Below are 17783 nucleotides of genomic sequence, written 5' to 3' on the forward strand. Positions count from 1 at the left end.
AGGGTCTTGTGTGTTGCATAAATGTGTACTCCTTAGTTTAGTGTAGTTGTCTGTTTGTGTTGGCTATGTTTGATTCTGTACGTTGGACTCCAGTGATCCTGTGATTGTTTTTGGGCAGAGTTTCATCAGGACATGGAGCCTAAGCTCAACTGCACCAAGAAACTGCGGCTTCATGTCAAGCAGGATCCGTGGAACCTGCCCAGCAGCATTCAGGCTCTCACACACACCATCGCCAAGTTTGCGGAAGGTCAGTGGTTTCAAAACCCACACACACCACATACGTGTGATCCTGGCCAAAAACAACCACTCGAGCAGTTCTCAATAGGGGCTTGATGCTGCCACGAGAGCGAATTATTCAAGCATACACTGCTAAATGTGAGTTTATGGAGGGGAGAGAGTGAATATTTGGCTTTAACTCCCTCAGGTCAGTTGTCAGCAAAGGCTGAAAAAGCATTCTCCTGCATTTTAACTTCCTTACACTGCTGCTGCTGCTGCTGTGTGTGTGTGTGTGTGTGTGTAAATTCCAAACCTGATGTGTTGGCAGATTAGAAGAATGAACAAATGGAAGATAAGCATTATAGTCCAAAATTTAATGAAAGGGATGATATTAATTGCTGGAAAATATGACTGTCATTTTACACTGCCAGTTTTTTTTTGTTTTGTTTTGTTTTGTTTTGTTTTGTTTTTTGGTTTTGTTTTTGTTTTTGTTTTTGTTTTTGGTTTTGGTTTTGTTTTTGTTTTTGTTTTTTGTTCTTTTGTTCTTTTGTTCTTTTGTTCTTTTGTTTTTTGTTTTGTTTTGTTTTTATTGTATAGCAAAGGATATTAAGATTTATACTATTCAGCATCATATTCACTATACAGTTGTGGGTGTTTTATTTAATTAATTTATTTAATTTAATTATTTTATTTATTTATTTAATTATTTGTTGTGCCTTATTTCCACTTGTCTAAATCTGCATCTTATGTACTTCATTCAACCAGATGTTAAATGCAGTAAATCCAGATTATCCATATTTTTTACTTACTTATTTAACTTATTTCATGATTGACGTTGCTTTTTATGTCCCCTCAGAGGTAAAAACGCGGCTACTCTTGGTCCTACTGCAATACACAGGTGAGTGTCGATAAAACCAAATTCACTTACGCATATTATTTAAATGCTATAAATATACATGACAAATAAGGAACACATCATTTTCAGTCTTTCCATTATTCACACTCATTCATTATATGCTGTAATCTGTCACACCAAACAGTAGGCAGTCTTTTGAGGTCACCCTGAATAAATTACACTCATTTGAGAATTTCTCCACACAGCATTTCTCTCACACCTGCATCAGCGGCCCAGCATCCTTCGAGAAAAATGATCCACATCAATAGAGCCCTCAGAGACTTCTGTAATCCCCTTAAGGAAATATAATTTTATAACAAGACAGTTTCTCAAGGTTATGACTAGAAAATGCAACTAAATTAAATACATTTGGCTGAGGAAAAAGAGCAGGCTTGTGTAATGGTGTCTAATGTGTTTTGAGTTCATTGGGAAGTACAAATGTGTCTTTAGATCATTTGATGGCATTCTTTTGTTTTGATTTTAGTCTTTGAACACTAAACAAAAAGTGGAGACTGAATAAGTTTTATTAAGAGGGCATATTATTGAGAGAGTATCAGTAGTTCACCCATAAACGTTCATGCCATCATTTACTCTTCCTAATGTCATTCAAAACAACTAAGCTAATTGCATAGTTTTGCTCATATTATGCAAATTGAACTCTCTTTCTCTCTCTCAGACTCAGAGATTCAATTGAGGAGGGATATGGTGTTCAGTCAGAGTCTGGTGGCAGCGGTTTGCTCTTTCTCAGAGCAGTTGTTGGCTGTGCTAAATCAAGCTCTCAGCGCGGAGAGTGAGAGTCAGGAAGCCAGTCGCCGCTGGCTGGAGCAGATCTCCTCGACCGGTCTTCTGTTGCATTTCCAATCCCTGCTCTCCCCCAACTTGGTGAGTACCTGCCACGGTCAGTGGGCTTGAAATAAGCCTTACCAGCCTTTCTAGTCTGACATCCTCCTTTAGGTCGGATATATTTGGTTCGAGGGTCATGTATGGCACTCGAATGATTGTCAGCATCCCACAGCTCAGTAGGATTTATCACATCCTTCTTAGATTCAACGTAATGGTGTTCTGTGTCTGTGATGCGTAGCCTGTGAAGATTAAAGTAGTTGTTAAAGCAATAAGCCATGAGAGGCCAAGTGTTATAGTTATTTTGTCTGGCTGAGAGGTGTTGTTAGGCATGACACGAGACATAGCATGTGAAATAAAATGTAAGAAATAAATAAAATAAATAAATTAAAAAAATATATAAAATATCAAACATTAAATACAAATTGTAAAATGCTGGCAACTAATACATAAGACATGATCAATAAATAATAATGTTAAAAAAAATTTAAGAAGAATTTGCTAGCAATTCAGAATTAAATAATTTTAAAATTATGTTTTGGTTTATTTTAAAGCTTTTTTTTTTTGTTTTATTTTTTGCTTTTTGTTTTGCATTTTTTATTTAATTTTTTTTTGCAATTAAAAAAACACTAATTTATTAATTATTAACATGATGATTCATGGTTGTTGTGGTGATTTTTTATTATGGTTGTTGTGATGATTAGTAAGAATAGCTGCTACTTAACATCTAATCTAAAGTCCATTATTCTGTGCCTTTAATGAGCAAGATAACTCCTCATTTAACAGAAAAATGTGTGAAGAGACCGACAGCATCCCTGAGCTACTTTCTTATTTTATTTGTCCTCCTCCCTGCAGATTACATCTGCTTTTTGTTTACTGCAACCAGCCGCAAGGTCAGATCCACGTCTGTGTGTTGGGACTCAGTGGAGTTTGCTTTCTTATTGAATTGATGACTGTAGCCATGTGTTTTCCCACACGACGGCAATTTCCACAATCTATGGGCATCCCGACAGACCGAGGGATAATGCAGGATTATCATGTCTTGTTTCAGTCTCTGGCTTCAGCTTGAGATCAGATTTCACCTGGCCGTGATTGAGGCCAGAGGATTACATTTATTTGTTTGCGTGCCTGGGGTTGTTCTTTATGTGAAAGATTTATTTGCACCCAAAGTCACTTTATGACATAGCTGAAATGTGAATATTTCTCAGCCGAAGGATATAAGGGCTGTTCATATTTAAAGGAATAGTTCACCCAAAAATGAAAATTTGCTAAACATTTACTCACCCTCAGGCCATCCAAAATGAGGAAGAGTTTGTTTCTTCATTGGAACAGATTTGGAGAAATTTAGCATTACATCACTTGTTTACTAATGGATGCTCTGCAGTGAATGGGTGCCGTGAAAATGAGCTGATAAAACATCACAATAATCCACGCGTAATCAGATAAAATACAAGTCTTTTATTCATTATATTGCTTTCTCAACTGCCTGTCTAAATCAAGAGAGAAATATGCATAGATCAAGTGCTGTTTACAAGCGAAAGCAGTTCTAAACAAAATATGTCTGTGGATAGGGGATTGACTTTTTCACTGGACGAAGCGTTATTATGGATTATGGACTTCTTAGAAACACAGCTTTTCACTTCATAAGACATTAATTGATGGACCGGAGTGGTGTGAATTACTTGTGGATTATTGTGATGTTTTTACGATCTCATTCTGACGGCACCCATTCACACCAGATGATCTAATAGTGAGCATTCTCATTTTTTTTTTTTACATTTTATTTAGAGAATATAAATAAAAACAGCAGCAGGTTTGGATGATGTATGTCAAGACAGACATGTTTAAATCAAGCATGTAGTCACAGAGGCTAAACCCACATGTAATATGAAGATTCCCCGCGTTTGAGATTTTAGTCTTATCTGCACAGCACTGCCGCTCTTTCCCCTCCACACCCAAACACACTCAGGGGAGGGAGAGCAGGCGGCAGCGAGCAACCCGAAGGTAATTTCTTGACATGATAACGCTTGGCAGCTTTGTAGGCCCCCAGATGAAAGGATTGTGGCATCTGGCACATGGGGATCTTTGAGAGAGTCGGCCCACGTATCAGGCAGAGGAGTCCTTTTCAGATGTGTGAGGAGCGGTCCCTTGATTCTCACACCAGACTTGTTCAGATTTGTATGTGGATGGTCTCATCCACAGCCATGGGCGTACTGTGTGTGTGCGGGCAGAACTAAAACGAATAGATTGGAGGATGAAGGAAATATGAATTTCTGTTTCTTCTCTTCCTCAGTGTATCAGCAACAGGAAGTCATAATTGTAATTTGTATCTATACTAAAGCACACCAGTTTTTATTTGTAACTTTTTTTGTATATTTCATTCATACTATCAGACCTTCAACATAGCTTTTTCTTTTTTCATTATACACATGTAGTCTAGTAATGGTTTTGTACTTTTGTTATGTCATTTTTTCTTTAGACGGATGAGCAGGCCATGCTTGAAGACACACAAGTTGCTCTCATAGACCTGGAGAAGGTCACATTCTACTTCCGGCAGTTTGAAGGAGAGCCTCTTGTTGCTAGTAAGTACTCTTTAAAGAAGCACTTGTAAATATTGTTAATATTTACAATAGTGGCAGTGTTTGTATTCTTAAAGGGGTCATATGATGTTGCTAAAAAGAACATTATTTTGTGTATTTGGTGTAATGCAATGTGTTTATGCGGTTTAAAAAACAACATTATTTTCCATGTACTGTACATTATTGTTTCTCCTCTATCCCCCGCCTTTCTGAAACGCGTCTATTTTTACAAAGCTCATCGTTTTGAGAAGCGAGGTGTGCTCTGATTGGCCAGCTATCCAGTGCGTTGTGATTGGCCGAATTCCTCATGCTTGTGATGGAAATGTTACGCCCCTTACTTTACTGTGATGCCGTGTGTCCTGGCGCGATGAGACAAAACCATAAAACCCATCACAAACAACACATTTGTTGCATCCAGTGGGGACATAATTACTGATTATAATGACTTATACTTTCTTTTACGCGTTGTGTTGCATATCGCGCCGCGTAAGCATAAAACCATGTCTGCATTTTTGATCTGAGAAACGACAAACAACAAGCGCTACTCTACACCGCTCAAAACTCTCGCTTGAATCATCAGTGGCAAATTCTTTAAATATGTAAACATACTTACAGGCTGTGAGTCAGAAGTGCCAGACTGTCCTTGGAAAGTTGGAATTGCCCCACTTTATAGAAACAGACACCGGCATTGTAGGCTCCTCTCCCAGGAAACAGTCCTCGTCCTCCGTAAAATGTGCTGCACACATCTGAAAATTAGGGTTGAACTGTTCTGGAACAGTGTAGTAGATACAACTGATTTCTTGTTGTGTCCTCTTTTGGAAGGCCAAACAAAGTAGTTTACAATGAAACACATGTCTCCACAATATGGCCTTGGGGCAACAGCGAGAATGAAAGTTGCACCTTCTTTCTTTGCGAGAACATTTGTGCTGTGTTATGCAAATCTTCTCACATCATGACGTAGACATGCGGGGGCGTGTTAAAATGAGCTGTATTAGGTAGGCGTGGTAGACTCTTAACTTTTATAAAGAATATCTCTTTGGATTTGAGAATTTAGCCTTTGCAACTTTACATACCTTCTTTATGCACCAAGAGTTTGTAACACTCCAAAGAGAAAGGAAAAACTGAAATCACATCATATAACTCCTTTAACTTCAATATTCAAAAAGTCACTTGGAACCAGTGTGTTTGTATGAAATATTTTATTCATAAACCCTCTGACTCCATCCTGCTGATGGCTTTGTTTCTTTTTCTCCAGACATGCCCATCTCATACCAAGTTGAGGGCACACGGCAGGCTTTGAAGGTCTGTTTTTACCTAGAGGCGTTCTACTTCCAGCAGTTACCCCAGAGACTAAGATACGGCGGTAGCTTCAAAATTTACCCCATCCTGTTCACCCAGGGTACGATGTGTTTGTATAGACACAGTTAGCCTGAAGCATGGCCAAAAAAGCTAAAAATGAAGCTAGTCACCACCCTTAACGTTTTAAAAATAATAATGTTACTAATACATAGCTAAACGTCTGAGGAAATTCCAGAGCTTCACGTAATCTTTCTTTAATAGCCTTGGAGAGCATGGAGGGATATTATTACCGAGAAAATGTGTCAGTGGAAGAGTATCAGGCCCAAATCAATGCTGGATCCCTGGAGAAGGTCAAGCAGTACTACAAGAGACTCCGGTAAGTCTGCTTCACCTGTCAATCAAACTTCAGCTATGAAAATACTGGGAGATTTTGAAAAGTGGTTATGGTTGCTGAGTTGTACTACCTGGACTGGGAGTGCAAATTAAATATAGAAATGACAAAATCAGTAATCAAGTTATTATTTAACAAATAAAAATGTAAATAGATTTTTATAAATAGATACATATCAGTAATTATTATGCCAGTCTGTTCGAATAATAGTTTTGAGGTTGAGATGAAGATGAATTTGCCCCCAAACCTCAAGATGAGTTCAGTTCATCAGTCTGCCAAAACTGACTATATTTCACAACCATGATTTGTGTCTAATATTAAATATGTGGGTATGTGTGTGTGGGAACACGAAAACCATGCTTGTTGTTGATGTGTGGGATGTGGTTTGTATTTGTATTGGTGTTGGTGTATTAATATTCAGTTAACTCCAGATATCTGGTTTTACACCGCCTTCATGTTCCTTCAGTTGTTTAGTTGTATGTTTAAGTCTTCCAGAGGTCTCTTTGGACATTTAAATGGCTGTTGAAACACGTTAAATTGTTTCCAAACCCTGAACATCAGCACTAATACTCAAAATATGAGTGAATTTGATATGTTTATGGAAAATAATCATAATGTAGGATCCTAATAACATGTTCTCCGAGCAGCTGATGTTTGCTTTATAGCTCACAAGGTAAGCATCTGGTGTAGATCTCATCTGTAAATGGTTACAGTGTACTGAGGTCAGCCAAGTTTCATTGTATTATGTGAGCCATAGGAGCATGTTACTTTTGGGATTTGCATTGAGGCAAGCCTGCCAATTGTACCAGAGATCAAGTACAGTCTTGGCTTGATTTGAGGCCAGTGGAAGACGTATGATGGGTTACTCAAGAAATATTGTCTCATTATGTGCAAACACTGTTTTGGTTTGGCTTGCCTGCATTCGGGGTATAATGCTGACTCATTATCTACACTGTGCTCTCTGGCATATTGGCATTTCGAAAAAATCTCTCTATATTCCACTAATAACATGATCCTTCTATGCCTTATCCTGGCCTTTGCTATCTGAGCATTGGTATTGGCATTTTAAGCTGAGCTTGATGCATTTGTATCGACTGAATGTGAAGTGTAAACACTGATAAGGAAAAAGGCAAATCTGTTCCTTCTTCAAAATGTCAATGGTCCGATATGGATATGACAGAGTTGACTGTACGTGCTAGAATCTAGTTTTCATAAACATTTAATATAATAGGTTAATAAGTTAATAACTTAAATTATATAAATGGTTCATATATAGCTGAGTCATTGTAAGACTGCAGTTGTTTTATTAGCAAGATATAGTGAAAATGGAGCATTTGCACTACAAGTACAACAGTACTGATGACAGCATTTTTCATCATTCATGTGGTTTCCCAGGGTTTGTGGTTTTTGTTTGAATTTGTGTGATTTTTATGCAGGTGTGGAAAGGCCCTGCAGGTAAAGTGATTCAGCTTAGTCATAGCAAGACAGAGGCTTTTTCAGAAAGCTGTGCAGATGGGCTTGAAATGAATTGACAGGGAGCCTTCTGGTGTAATGTGGAGCAGATGTAAACTGAGAGAGTGGACAGAGATGAACGAGAGAGGTGTGGAGGCAAAGAGGTAGTCTTAGCACCTAAAGTGTAGGGTTGCCAGATCCTTTTTTTTCAAGTACAGTCTTTATTTGTCACACAACTGGAGTTGTACAACTTATGTTACACTTACCAAAAAGAATACCAAAAATGTCAGAATGTCTGGATATTTGTTAGATCCAGTTTGATCCCCTTTTTGATCAAGGTCTATTTATGCTGTCTTATGGAAATTTTAATAATACAGTCATAATGTGAAGGGAACGCTAAAAACAAGATATGTTTCTTATCATAAATGTTAGGCTGGAGATTGAGTTGAGATCAGCTATAATGCCTGAAGAGAATATTATCATTCCTATTTATCTCTATTAGAAATATTAGCTATAGATATATGTTGCTTTAGCATCACCATGAGAAAACGAAGGCATATTTGCATTAAACCCAGATGAAACGTATTGTATATTACTGTTCAAATGTGAAGTGCATTAGTTCTGACATGACTGTTGCTGCTCGTCAGAGTAAAGCCAGCAGATTGACTCAGCGGTCTTACCACAAAGACCCACCATCTGTCTTTACAAAAAAACATCTTAAGCACATGCCAGGATATATTTGGGCTATAATTTCAGCTACACTGGAGTCTGTGTGTCCGTGTTTATATCTTTAAGGAGGAGATCGTCAAGTCATGTATTATCTCCAGATCTTCTTTACGTCAACCTATAGAGACAGACCGCAAAGTGTCATATTCTGAAGACCACAAAACAATCCAGCACTCTCCATTGACTTTCTACTTTCTATTTTCTTTTTTCTATTTTCTATTTCTATTTGATATTTTGGGGTTGACAGCTTATAAAAACGTAGTTCTGTTTTTTTTTTTAGCTTGTTTACTGTACACCTTGTCACATAGCAACTTTTATGCATTACTTTGAGTTTTTGTTATAAGTCAGAAATGACAAGGAGGGAGCTTCCCGCAATAGAAAGTCAATGGAGAGCATTGGATTGTGGTTAACAAATGATTAACATTGTTTTAGTCATATCAGTCAGAAAAGCAGTTCTGTTTTTTTTTTAGCCAACTTAGTTGTTATTCTTGGCTGAATAACTCTAGAATGTTTTAAAAAGCCCTTTAAAATTAAATATGTACACAGTTTGGATTAAATGAAAGTATAGTCAATTTTTTTTATTTAGCATGTTTTTCTGTTTTGCTTTGGTACCGAAATTGGTACTGAGAACCGTGGATTTTCACTGGTATTGGTACCGAATACAGAAATTTTGGTACCGTGACAACACTAATACATACACTTTAAAAATGACATCTTTTTAATAGAACTGTCTTGTTTGGCTAAAATATCTACAAATTCTTAACGGATCAATTATTTGGGAAGCAGCACTGCATGAGATGTCATAGATTGCATGTATATTTTGTCTCAATGCTCTGGAAATTTTGACTTGTTTTAAGTACAAACAAAACTTTTTATACACAAAGCCCTATATGTTTTGTAGAGAGAGAGAAATCACATGGCAGAAATAGCAAGAATGAGAATTGACAAAGGTGGTGGTGTGAAAGAAAGGTGCAGCTAGAATAAAGAGAAACAGGTATACTGACAGAAGAGGTTATATAAGATGGTTCAGAGCTGTTGCTTCATTAGTTGTAAATATGGCTTCATTTGTACTACATTCAAAACTACATTAGCTCATATTTCCAGCTTTTGAAAAAGCCCTTAGAGTTGATGTCAGCTCCACTTGTGTCTTTTTTTTCGTGCTTGAAGACGGCACAGTACTCCTTTTCATGTGGAAGTGAAATTAAAATAGTTTGATTACAGTTGGCACATTTAATCAAATCCATGTCTCATCTGGTAGTTTTGAAGCATTTTCTAAGTCAAGTTTATGTCCAGTTCATGTCGAGTTCATCCTCAGTATCCCTTCATAAACAGGACTTCAAAGTATGGAATCAAAACTGCTCTTAATACACCCAGTAAGTCAGTAATACAGTTGAGACCTTGATGTGGCATCAGATCTGTATGTGGTGACTGATTTTTCTGATGAGGAACAGCCAAAAAAGTCTCCAGCCAGCTTCTTTTAAGTCATTTGGGCTTCATTTCAAGCTCTGCGGATTGTTAGATTCATTCTACGAGCTTGTAGACTAAAAATACACTTGGTTTTTGATTGTTCTCCTAAACAAGGCGTTCACAGCTGATTTCAAATCTAAACTCCACATGCCCATAAGTTCTTTGTTTTTTACTGAGTTACTGAAGTGTGACTTGTTTGTAGTGGTCTCTGCGGTGCGAGTCATGTGGATGTGGTGGGTTTGATACAGATGGATAGCTCGTTCTTGTAGCATTCTGGCCCTGTGTTATGTTTCTGCATTGTGGGATGTGTGTTAGACAGCTGGATTAATGGCTGTACTTATCAGCTGGTAAAAACTCAACGCTTGGCTAATCGCATGTCTAGAAGTTGCTGTAAGAGCTGAAATCGGTTGAGTGATCTGGTCCTAATGGGAAGACACCTAAACATGGGCTAAAATATATTTGTGTGTGTCTGTTAGAGTCCTTTATGCCAGCTTGGAAGGAACCACCATGACATCATGTTTGTGAATCTGTTTGTGATTAGTTAAGGTTTGTTGAGGTCATGCTTTGGGTCATGATGGCAGTTGAGGCACAGTGCTATTTGTAGATTTATTGATCGACTTAAAGGCTTGATGACCTGGCAACCTGATAATGACCATGATGCAATGGTGAGCCTCAGAGAAACCAAATAAAAACAGACCACACTGGCAGAGGTCACTTGGTCGATTTAATGGTTTGATTGACTGGCAACCTGGTTGTAAAAAAAAAAAAAAAAAAAAAAAAAAAAATATATATATATATATATATATATATATATATATATATATATATATATATATATATATATATATAAAGAAGCTTGGTCAGTAAAAAAAGATTTAATTTAAATCTATTTATTATTATTTTTCACATTTTTTAATTTGATCAAATATTGACTGTGTACTATTGTCTCTTATCTTTCAATGAAAAGATCACAGTGAAGACTCTAACTGAGTGAACACCTGGCTACTGGTTATTTAGTTTAAGGGCCTTTTGAAACTCAAGCTCTTGTTTCCTAATTTTTATAGTCTCTGTCCTGCAAATGACTTAATTGCATGATTTACACGACACATGTCAGAGCAGATAATGTTTTTAGACCCCTGTAAACATTTGTACTGCTTTTGTTTTGACCCCACAGAAATACACACTTCCCTTCTCCAGAGTTTACACACATGAGCGTGTAAATTAATGATGAATTTATTCTGTGGAATATTTTATTTTATTTTAATGTATGTAAATATGTTTTGTTGTATTGAAAACAAATTTTAGTAAAATAATAAAAACAATTTAATTGTTAATTTAATTGTCAAAATTGTTAATTTGAATCAGTAAACTACTTCTATTTGTATCTAAATACAACTCCATACTATCATGGTCCAATTGAGGCATGCTGTATTAATGCATCAGTGTGTAATCATGCCTGAAGACCCCAAAGCCAATGGGTAATGCTTGTGAAATACTGTAGGGCCAAAAGTGATGTTTTTTTAGGTTTTAAGATGAAACGGTGGCTGCAATTTGCTTTTAGACCCAGAGAACAGAGGCACAGCGTGATTGGCCCATCCTTGGATCCTGTCCAGCATTCCCATTAAAGTCTCTCATAAGAGCCCATGGAGAGAAAACACAGGCCATCAGTTACTGCTCAGTGTGCCTTAAAGTAAAGACCACTGCTGAGTTACGACTCCTACAGGAGGGTCCCACATTCACCACACACAGACATTCTAGATAACACTGTGCTCTGTTTTAATGGATTACATTTGCCTGCATGAATAGCTGTCTTTAATCACAGTAAGCCCACCAGAACCAGAAAACATTTTCACAGTACAGGGGGTTTTGTTGTTATGCTCTACCTTTGATAACATTTTACACTACTTGACTCTAAGCAATGTCACCACAGGCCTCTTTTATTGCTTGCAGAAGGTTTTCACATTCGTAAGGATTTCGATCATAAACTTTCCACCGCCATGCAATAATAAAAAAAAAAAAAACTCCTCTATGGGATTGAGGAATGCGGAATATACTGGTAGAAACATGGTAGAAATCTGGGATGGTCACTGAACCAATTGCGGACCAGAGCAGCATGATGGAAAATTACATTATCCCAAATTACAACATACTGAGGCTGCTCGGCCCGTCCTGGCCCATCCTGGCTCTCTATATAGTAAAACACTAATATAGTAAAACAGTAATTTTGTGAAATGTTATTACAATTATAAATAACTGTTCTCAATATTATTGTAATTTAAAATGTCATTTACTTACATCATGTTGTCATGATAATCATGATACATTGTTTTCAGGATTGTTTGATAAATAGAATATTCAAAAGAACATCATTTATTTATAATGGAACATTATACATTTATTTTAGTGTCACTTTTAATCAATTTAATGTGTCATTGTTAAATGAAAGTATTAATAAAAAAAATACTAGTTGCTTATTAGCATGGATATTACTAGAATATTTGCCATTTATTAGTACAAATTAAGCACATATTAATGCCTTATTCTATATGACCATATTCTTCATCTCTAAACCTACCCAAGTGTTAACAAAAAAACTTACTGACCCCAAACTTTTGAAAGATATTCTACATATAAATGTGAATTAGGTTATATTTCAAAATCTTGTTTATGTTTTATGATCATTTTTTTTGTTTATTTTTTTTTTTTTTATTTTTTTTTTTGTGTAGTGTAATATTGTGTTTGTTTTGTTATATTGAAGTAATTTTTATATATTTAAGTTTAATGTAAAAAACGTAGGATGGGATTTTTTTGGGAACATCTGTCACCCCTGCATGTACCTTCATACACACCTCCTGTCAGTGCAGTGTTCTTAGTAGTGAAGTGTTGGCATGAGTTGTTGTCTCTGCTGTGAAACTGAACAGCGGATGGGTGATTGATCTAGTAACGTAAATCGTCAGCTTCATCTGGTGCTGCTTGAGCCTGCCAGACTTGGATGTTTGGTTTTGTGATGCGTTAAGGCCCGTTCTGCTCGTCTGGTGTGTGCTACTTTGAGTGGCACAGCAGGCTATTGTTTTAAATCAGTGACTCTTTAGTCACAGTCTGAAGTGAGAGGCACACTACATAAACTGGTCTAGTGCAGAAAAATTAGGTCGTGAGTCACAGTTCACACAGTTTTTTTGCATGTGAAAAAAAAAAGTTTGTTTCTTTATTGAAACAGATGTGGAGAAATTTAGCATTACATCACTTGCTCACCAGTGGGTCTGCAGTGAATGGGTGCCGTCAGAATGAGAGTCCAAACAGCTGATATACACATCACAATAATACACAAGCAATCAACACCATTCCAGTCCATCAATTAACAGATTGTGATTAACAGATTTTTTATTTTTATTTTTTCAGTGGAGGAAGCTTTATTTCACTTCACAAGACATTAAATGATAATCTGGGCTCTTGTCAATCAGTTATGGATTATTGTGATGTTTTTATCAGCTGGTTGAACGGCACCCATTCACAGCTGAGGATCTATTACTGAGCAAGTGATGTAATGCAGAATTTCTCTAAATCTGTCATGATGAAGAAACAAACTAATCTACATCTCGGATGGCCTAAAGATGAGTACATTTTAGCCAACTTTTACTGGCATAGCACAATTTTGTTCATTACCACCTCGTAATAAATTGTGTTTGGCTTTCATACTTTTCTCTCATAAAGAATCCTCGATAAATTTAATTCAAACTCAGTGTGGCCCTGGGTTACAGAGCACTTTTAAAATCCTGCTCTGATGTGGCCAGGCAAGGACATCTTTGGAGACTTTCCTGATGGATGTGGCCACGGCTTACTCTGAGACTTTAGGCCATCTGCAGGAAAGGTGACGTGGACTTCAGAGGCTGGAACTTCACATAAATGATCAAGCAGCCGGCACAAAATTGGTGGATTGTGAAGGTCTTCTGTCGGCAGTCTGCGAGGCATTTATCTTCTTGACTGAAATTACAGAGTTCCGTTTCTTTTTGCCTTGTCTCCTTCTCTCTGTTTTTCACTTTTCAACACTCTGTTGTAGTCAGGGTCAGTAAATATCAGAAATATATATATGTGTGTTTGTGTGTGTGTGTAAACTAGAAAGGTTAAATCAGATCTTCTCACTGCTTTACAAATAAATATATATATAAAAAATAAATTTAAATGGGAAACTAATAATAATAATTATTATTATTATTAATGTAATACTAATATGTACAGAGCCATTCAAAAGTTTGGTAATGAAACTAGCATGATCGCATACATCCCTTTGTATTACACAGCACTGAAATGGCTACAATAGCTATTGAAGTCCAGAAGCAGCTGAATCAGAGCTTAGAGGCCATGATGGATGTTTCTAAGGCATTTGACCTCCAATAGTGATCGTTAGCGCTTTGCAACATCTGTTGGGTGCTGCTTAATGAAATCCTTTTGTAAATCAGTGGAATTAGTGTTTAAAGATCTTAGTGCTTTAAGCTGATGGCCTCAGGATGTGTCTAAAGAACTTTGCTTAATGCTTTCCATTACACTAACTTGAGCTGCCTCAATTAGTATGCAGGGTGAGTAGGATCTTATGATGGCAGCTTATGATGCATTTATTTCTTTGAGAGAGAGAATACCTGAGTCTGCGTTTGTAAACATCATTTGGCTTTATTAATAGTCTCTAATAGTGCCACAGTCCTAGTTTCACATTTGCATATCATCTGCTGCAGTCAGTCAAGGATTAATATCGTTGACTATTTAACAATAATATTAATGTTGCGTCAAATGAGAATATTATTGTGATAAATTTCTCCCTGGCTGGGTGCAGATGGCAGATTAATTTACCTGACAATAAACATGTGCTGCAATATGCCAGAGAACCAGAACTACAAAATAGACAGGAGTTTGCATATTTATAGGGGTTTACAATAAAAGGGTGATAAATTGATTAAAAATTTAAAATGAGGTTATTCTGGGCTAATCTGCCCATACTTACCAACCATATACTATATATAAACAAAATAAAATAATAATAAATAAATAAATGCTTATTATTTATATAGGAATAACTTCAAATAAATAATAAAATAATTACTCTTTTAGTTTATTATTATTATTATGATTAATTAATTTATTTATTTACTAACATATTTGTATTGACCAGAATACCATCACATTTATTCTCTTTCAACTACTTTACTGCCACCTATGTCCGTTATGGTTACTGCAGGCAGTAATTGACATCTGGAATGAATCCCAGAGTACTGTTGATATGTGTTGTTTCAAAATAGATTTCCCAGTTGCTTTGTTTGTAGACTAAATAATTCTTGCAACCAGCTTTTTTATGTAAATTAAATCCAAAATTATATTTTACAGCACATCATGTTTAACTTGTATATGCAATTATTGGTCTTTTCATGTTCACTGCTTACACTAATATGACTGTATTAATCATCCATAGGGCCTTTTATCTGGATAAATCAAACCTTCCCCCCAGCTCGGCTCCCAAAGCAGCCTTCATAGACAAGGTATGTGCCATCACTTACTATAGGATCTGCAGGGACTTGTGGGAAGTCTGTGTTTATGGCAGTACAGTGAAGTTAGTTATTTATTGAATGCATTTATTGATTCTCAATAATGAAAAAAGCAACCTGCTGAGTTAATGACATTTCTGTCATTAATTGTTCACCTTCATGTCATTCCAAACCCATATGTTCTTATTGTTTCAGTGAAACACAAAAGGCGAATTTTCAAAAATCTTGTCACTCAACAGCTCAATCGAGAATGACTTGTAAGTCAGTGAGTTGAATTCAAGAAACAAATCAGTCCAGTTTGCAAATGATTTGTTCCTTTGAGGCAATTCTTTTAAATAAACCAGTTGATCCAGTTCACAAGCTAGATTGAATGATTCATTCAGGAATCGGACTGATTCGGTCCTCAAGTTAAACTCACTGACTAAATGATCCAGTCACAGCAGTTCACAAGCTAGACTGAATGATTCATTCAGGAATCGGACTGATTCAGTCCTCGAGTTCAACTCACTGATTGAATGATTCAGTCACAGCAGTTCACAAGTCAACAGATAACTTAAAAAAATTTCACACTAAGCCATCGTATTACTTTAGATAACTTTAATTATATAATGCAAATCAGCTGAACCTCTCTTATTTATTTATTAGTTTGTTTTTAGTTTTTTATTTGTTTGTTCATTCATTTATTTTTGCTTGGTCACTATGAACTGTTATTGTTTGGTAAAGCATTCGAGCCGATTTAAGATGTTAAAATGTTTCTTTTCATGTTTCACGGATGAAGGCAAATTATATGTACTCTTAAAAATAAAGGCACTTTATTGGCATTGATGGTTCTATGAAGAAACTTGAACATCCATGGAAACTTTGCATTGCACAAAAGGTACTTTAGAGTTAAAAAAAGTGTCTTTGGATTATTAAATGTTCCTTGTATTAAGAAAAAATTGATTCTTCTATGCTATCGCTGTGAAACTCTTCTACTGGAACGGTTCCAGACCGTGGGTTTGGAACATCAGAGTGTGATGAGAGAGTTATCATTTTTGGTTGAACTATTCATTTGACATGTAATGTTATTGTAATGTTATTCTTTTTCTTTTGTAGCTGATGCATCCTCTGAATGCTCTGGATGAGTTGCACAGACTGATGGAAAGTTTTATCTCGTGTCGGCGGACAGCCGCGTGCCAGTTCACAGCCTGTGGAGCGTCTGGAGTCGGGCTGCTCACCGTGGCCTCGGAGCTGTGCAGCCGCCTGGGAGCGTGTCACATCATCATGTGTAACAGTGGAGTGCACCGGTCAGCCTGGGTTACACACACATACACTCACACTCCTCCCTTCCCTTCTGTCCGACAGGCATCAGGCATTCGCCAAGGACTCTGTCTAAGTGGAACGCTTCTGTTTTTTCCTCCCCTATCTTTTTTCCTTTCTGTCTGTAGCTCGGAGCAATTTACTTCCTGTCACTTATGTCTTTTATCCTGTTTTCCTCTCTCCAGCCTCAATCTTTCTTCAGTTTTGGCTGGGTTTTTTGGATTTTCTCGATGGTTCTGTTGCAGTCTTTCTCTTTTCAGTCTCTCCTCATCGTACCATCTAATATTCAATTTCCTCTTTTGTATGAATATGTAATAATCCTCATTACATGCTCATGTATCATTCCATAAATACACCTTTCTCTGCACTAATAATTCATCCAAAGCAATTATGAATATTCAGCGTCTCAGTTCTACATTTAGAAGGTCTCGCTTAATCTTTTCAGAGATGGTCCAGACAGCTCTATTTCTCTAAGGCCTGATTTGTGAATCTTAAATGAAGGGACACATTTTATTAAATTCAAGACCAATTTTAGTATCACCCAGAGGTGATGTACTTACTTCCTGAAGCCAACAGTTCAGCAGTTCTTTGGTTATTCATTTTCAAGTGTCTCTGTATATCCTTGCAGTGTGATCATAGGCCTTATCATTAAAGTGTTTGAAAGCCAGCACTGTATTGTTATTCTGTAAATATTCTGGTTTTGTTGGAAACATTTCACTATCATTCAAATGTCTGGGTGTGGTATTATTTTTTCTAATGTTTCTTTAATTTGAATTTTCTTATTCGGGACTAGGCTGCATTCATTTGATCAAAATATATATTACAATTAATATTATTACAATTAAAAATATTTTTCTATTTCAGTATATTTTAAATTTTAATTTATTCCTGTGATGGCAAAGCTGAATATTCATTACTCCAGTCTTCAGTGTCACATGACCCTTCAGAAATCATTCTAATATGCTGATTTGCTGCCCAAGAAACACTGATGACATCATCAAAATATTTGCATGCTGAAGTTTGGTAGGTTTTCTTTCAATCCAATTTGAATTGAATTGGCCACACTACACAGGAAGTTGAACTGGAAT

The 17783-nt window shown here is 36.5% G+C and overlaps 1 protein-coding gene across 1 annotated transcript in view; it reads left to right on the forward strand.

Annotated features, from left to right (window-relative positions):
- Window positions 1-17783, forward strand: part of LOC109067463 (phosphatidylinositol 3,4,5-trisphosphate-dependent Rac exchanger 2 protein-like) — a 111661-nt gene that overhangs the window by 78984 nt on the left and 14894 nt on the right. The window contains exons 30-37 of the mRNA XM_042714277.1: window positions 119-247; window positions 1073-1114; window positions 1788-1993; window positions 4431-4533; window positions 5786-5929; window positions 6091-6205; window positions 15324-15390; window positions 16492-16682. Of these exons, the coding sequence (XP_042570211.1) occupies window positions 119-247; window positions 1073-1114; window positions 1788-1993; window positions 4431-4533; window positions 5786-5929; window positions 6091-6205; window positions 15324-15390; window positions 16492-16682 (997 nt within the window). The remainder of the gene's footprint in view (window positions 1-118; window positions 248-1072; window positions 1115-1787; window positions 1994-4430; window positions 4534-5785; window positions 5930-6090; window positions 6206-15323; window positions 15391-16491; window positions 16683-17783) is intronic.

This window comes from Cyprinus carpio, chromosome A24 (genome assembly GCF_018340385.1).
Source record: "Cyprinus carpio isolate SPL01 chromosome A24, ASM1834038v1, whole genome shotgun sequence".
NCBI classification, from domain to species: domain Eukaryota; kingdom Metazoa; phylum Chordata; class Actinopteri; order Cypriniformes; family Cyprinidae; genus Cyprinus; species Cyprinus carpio.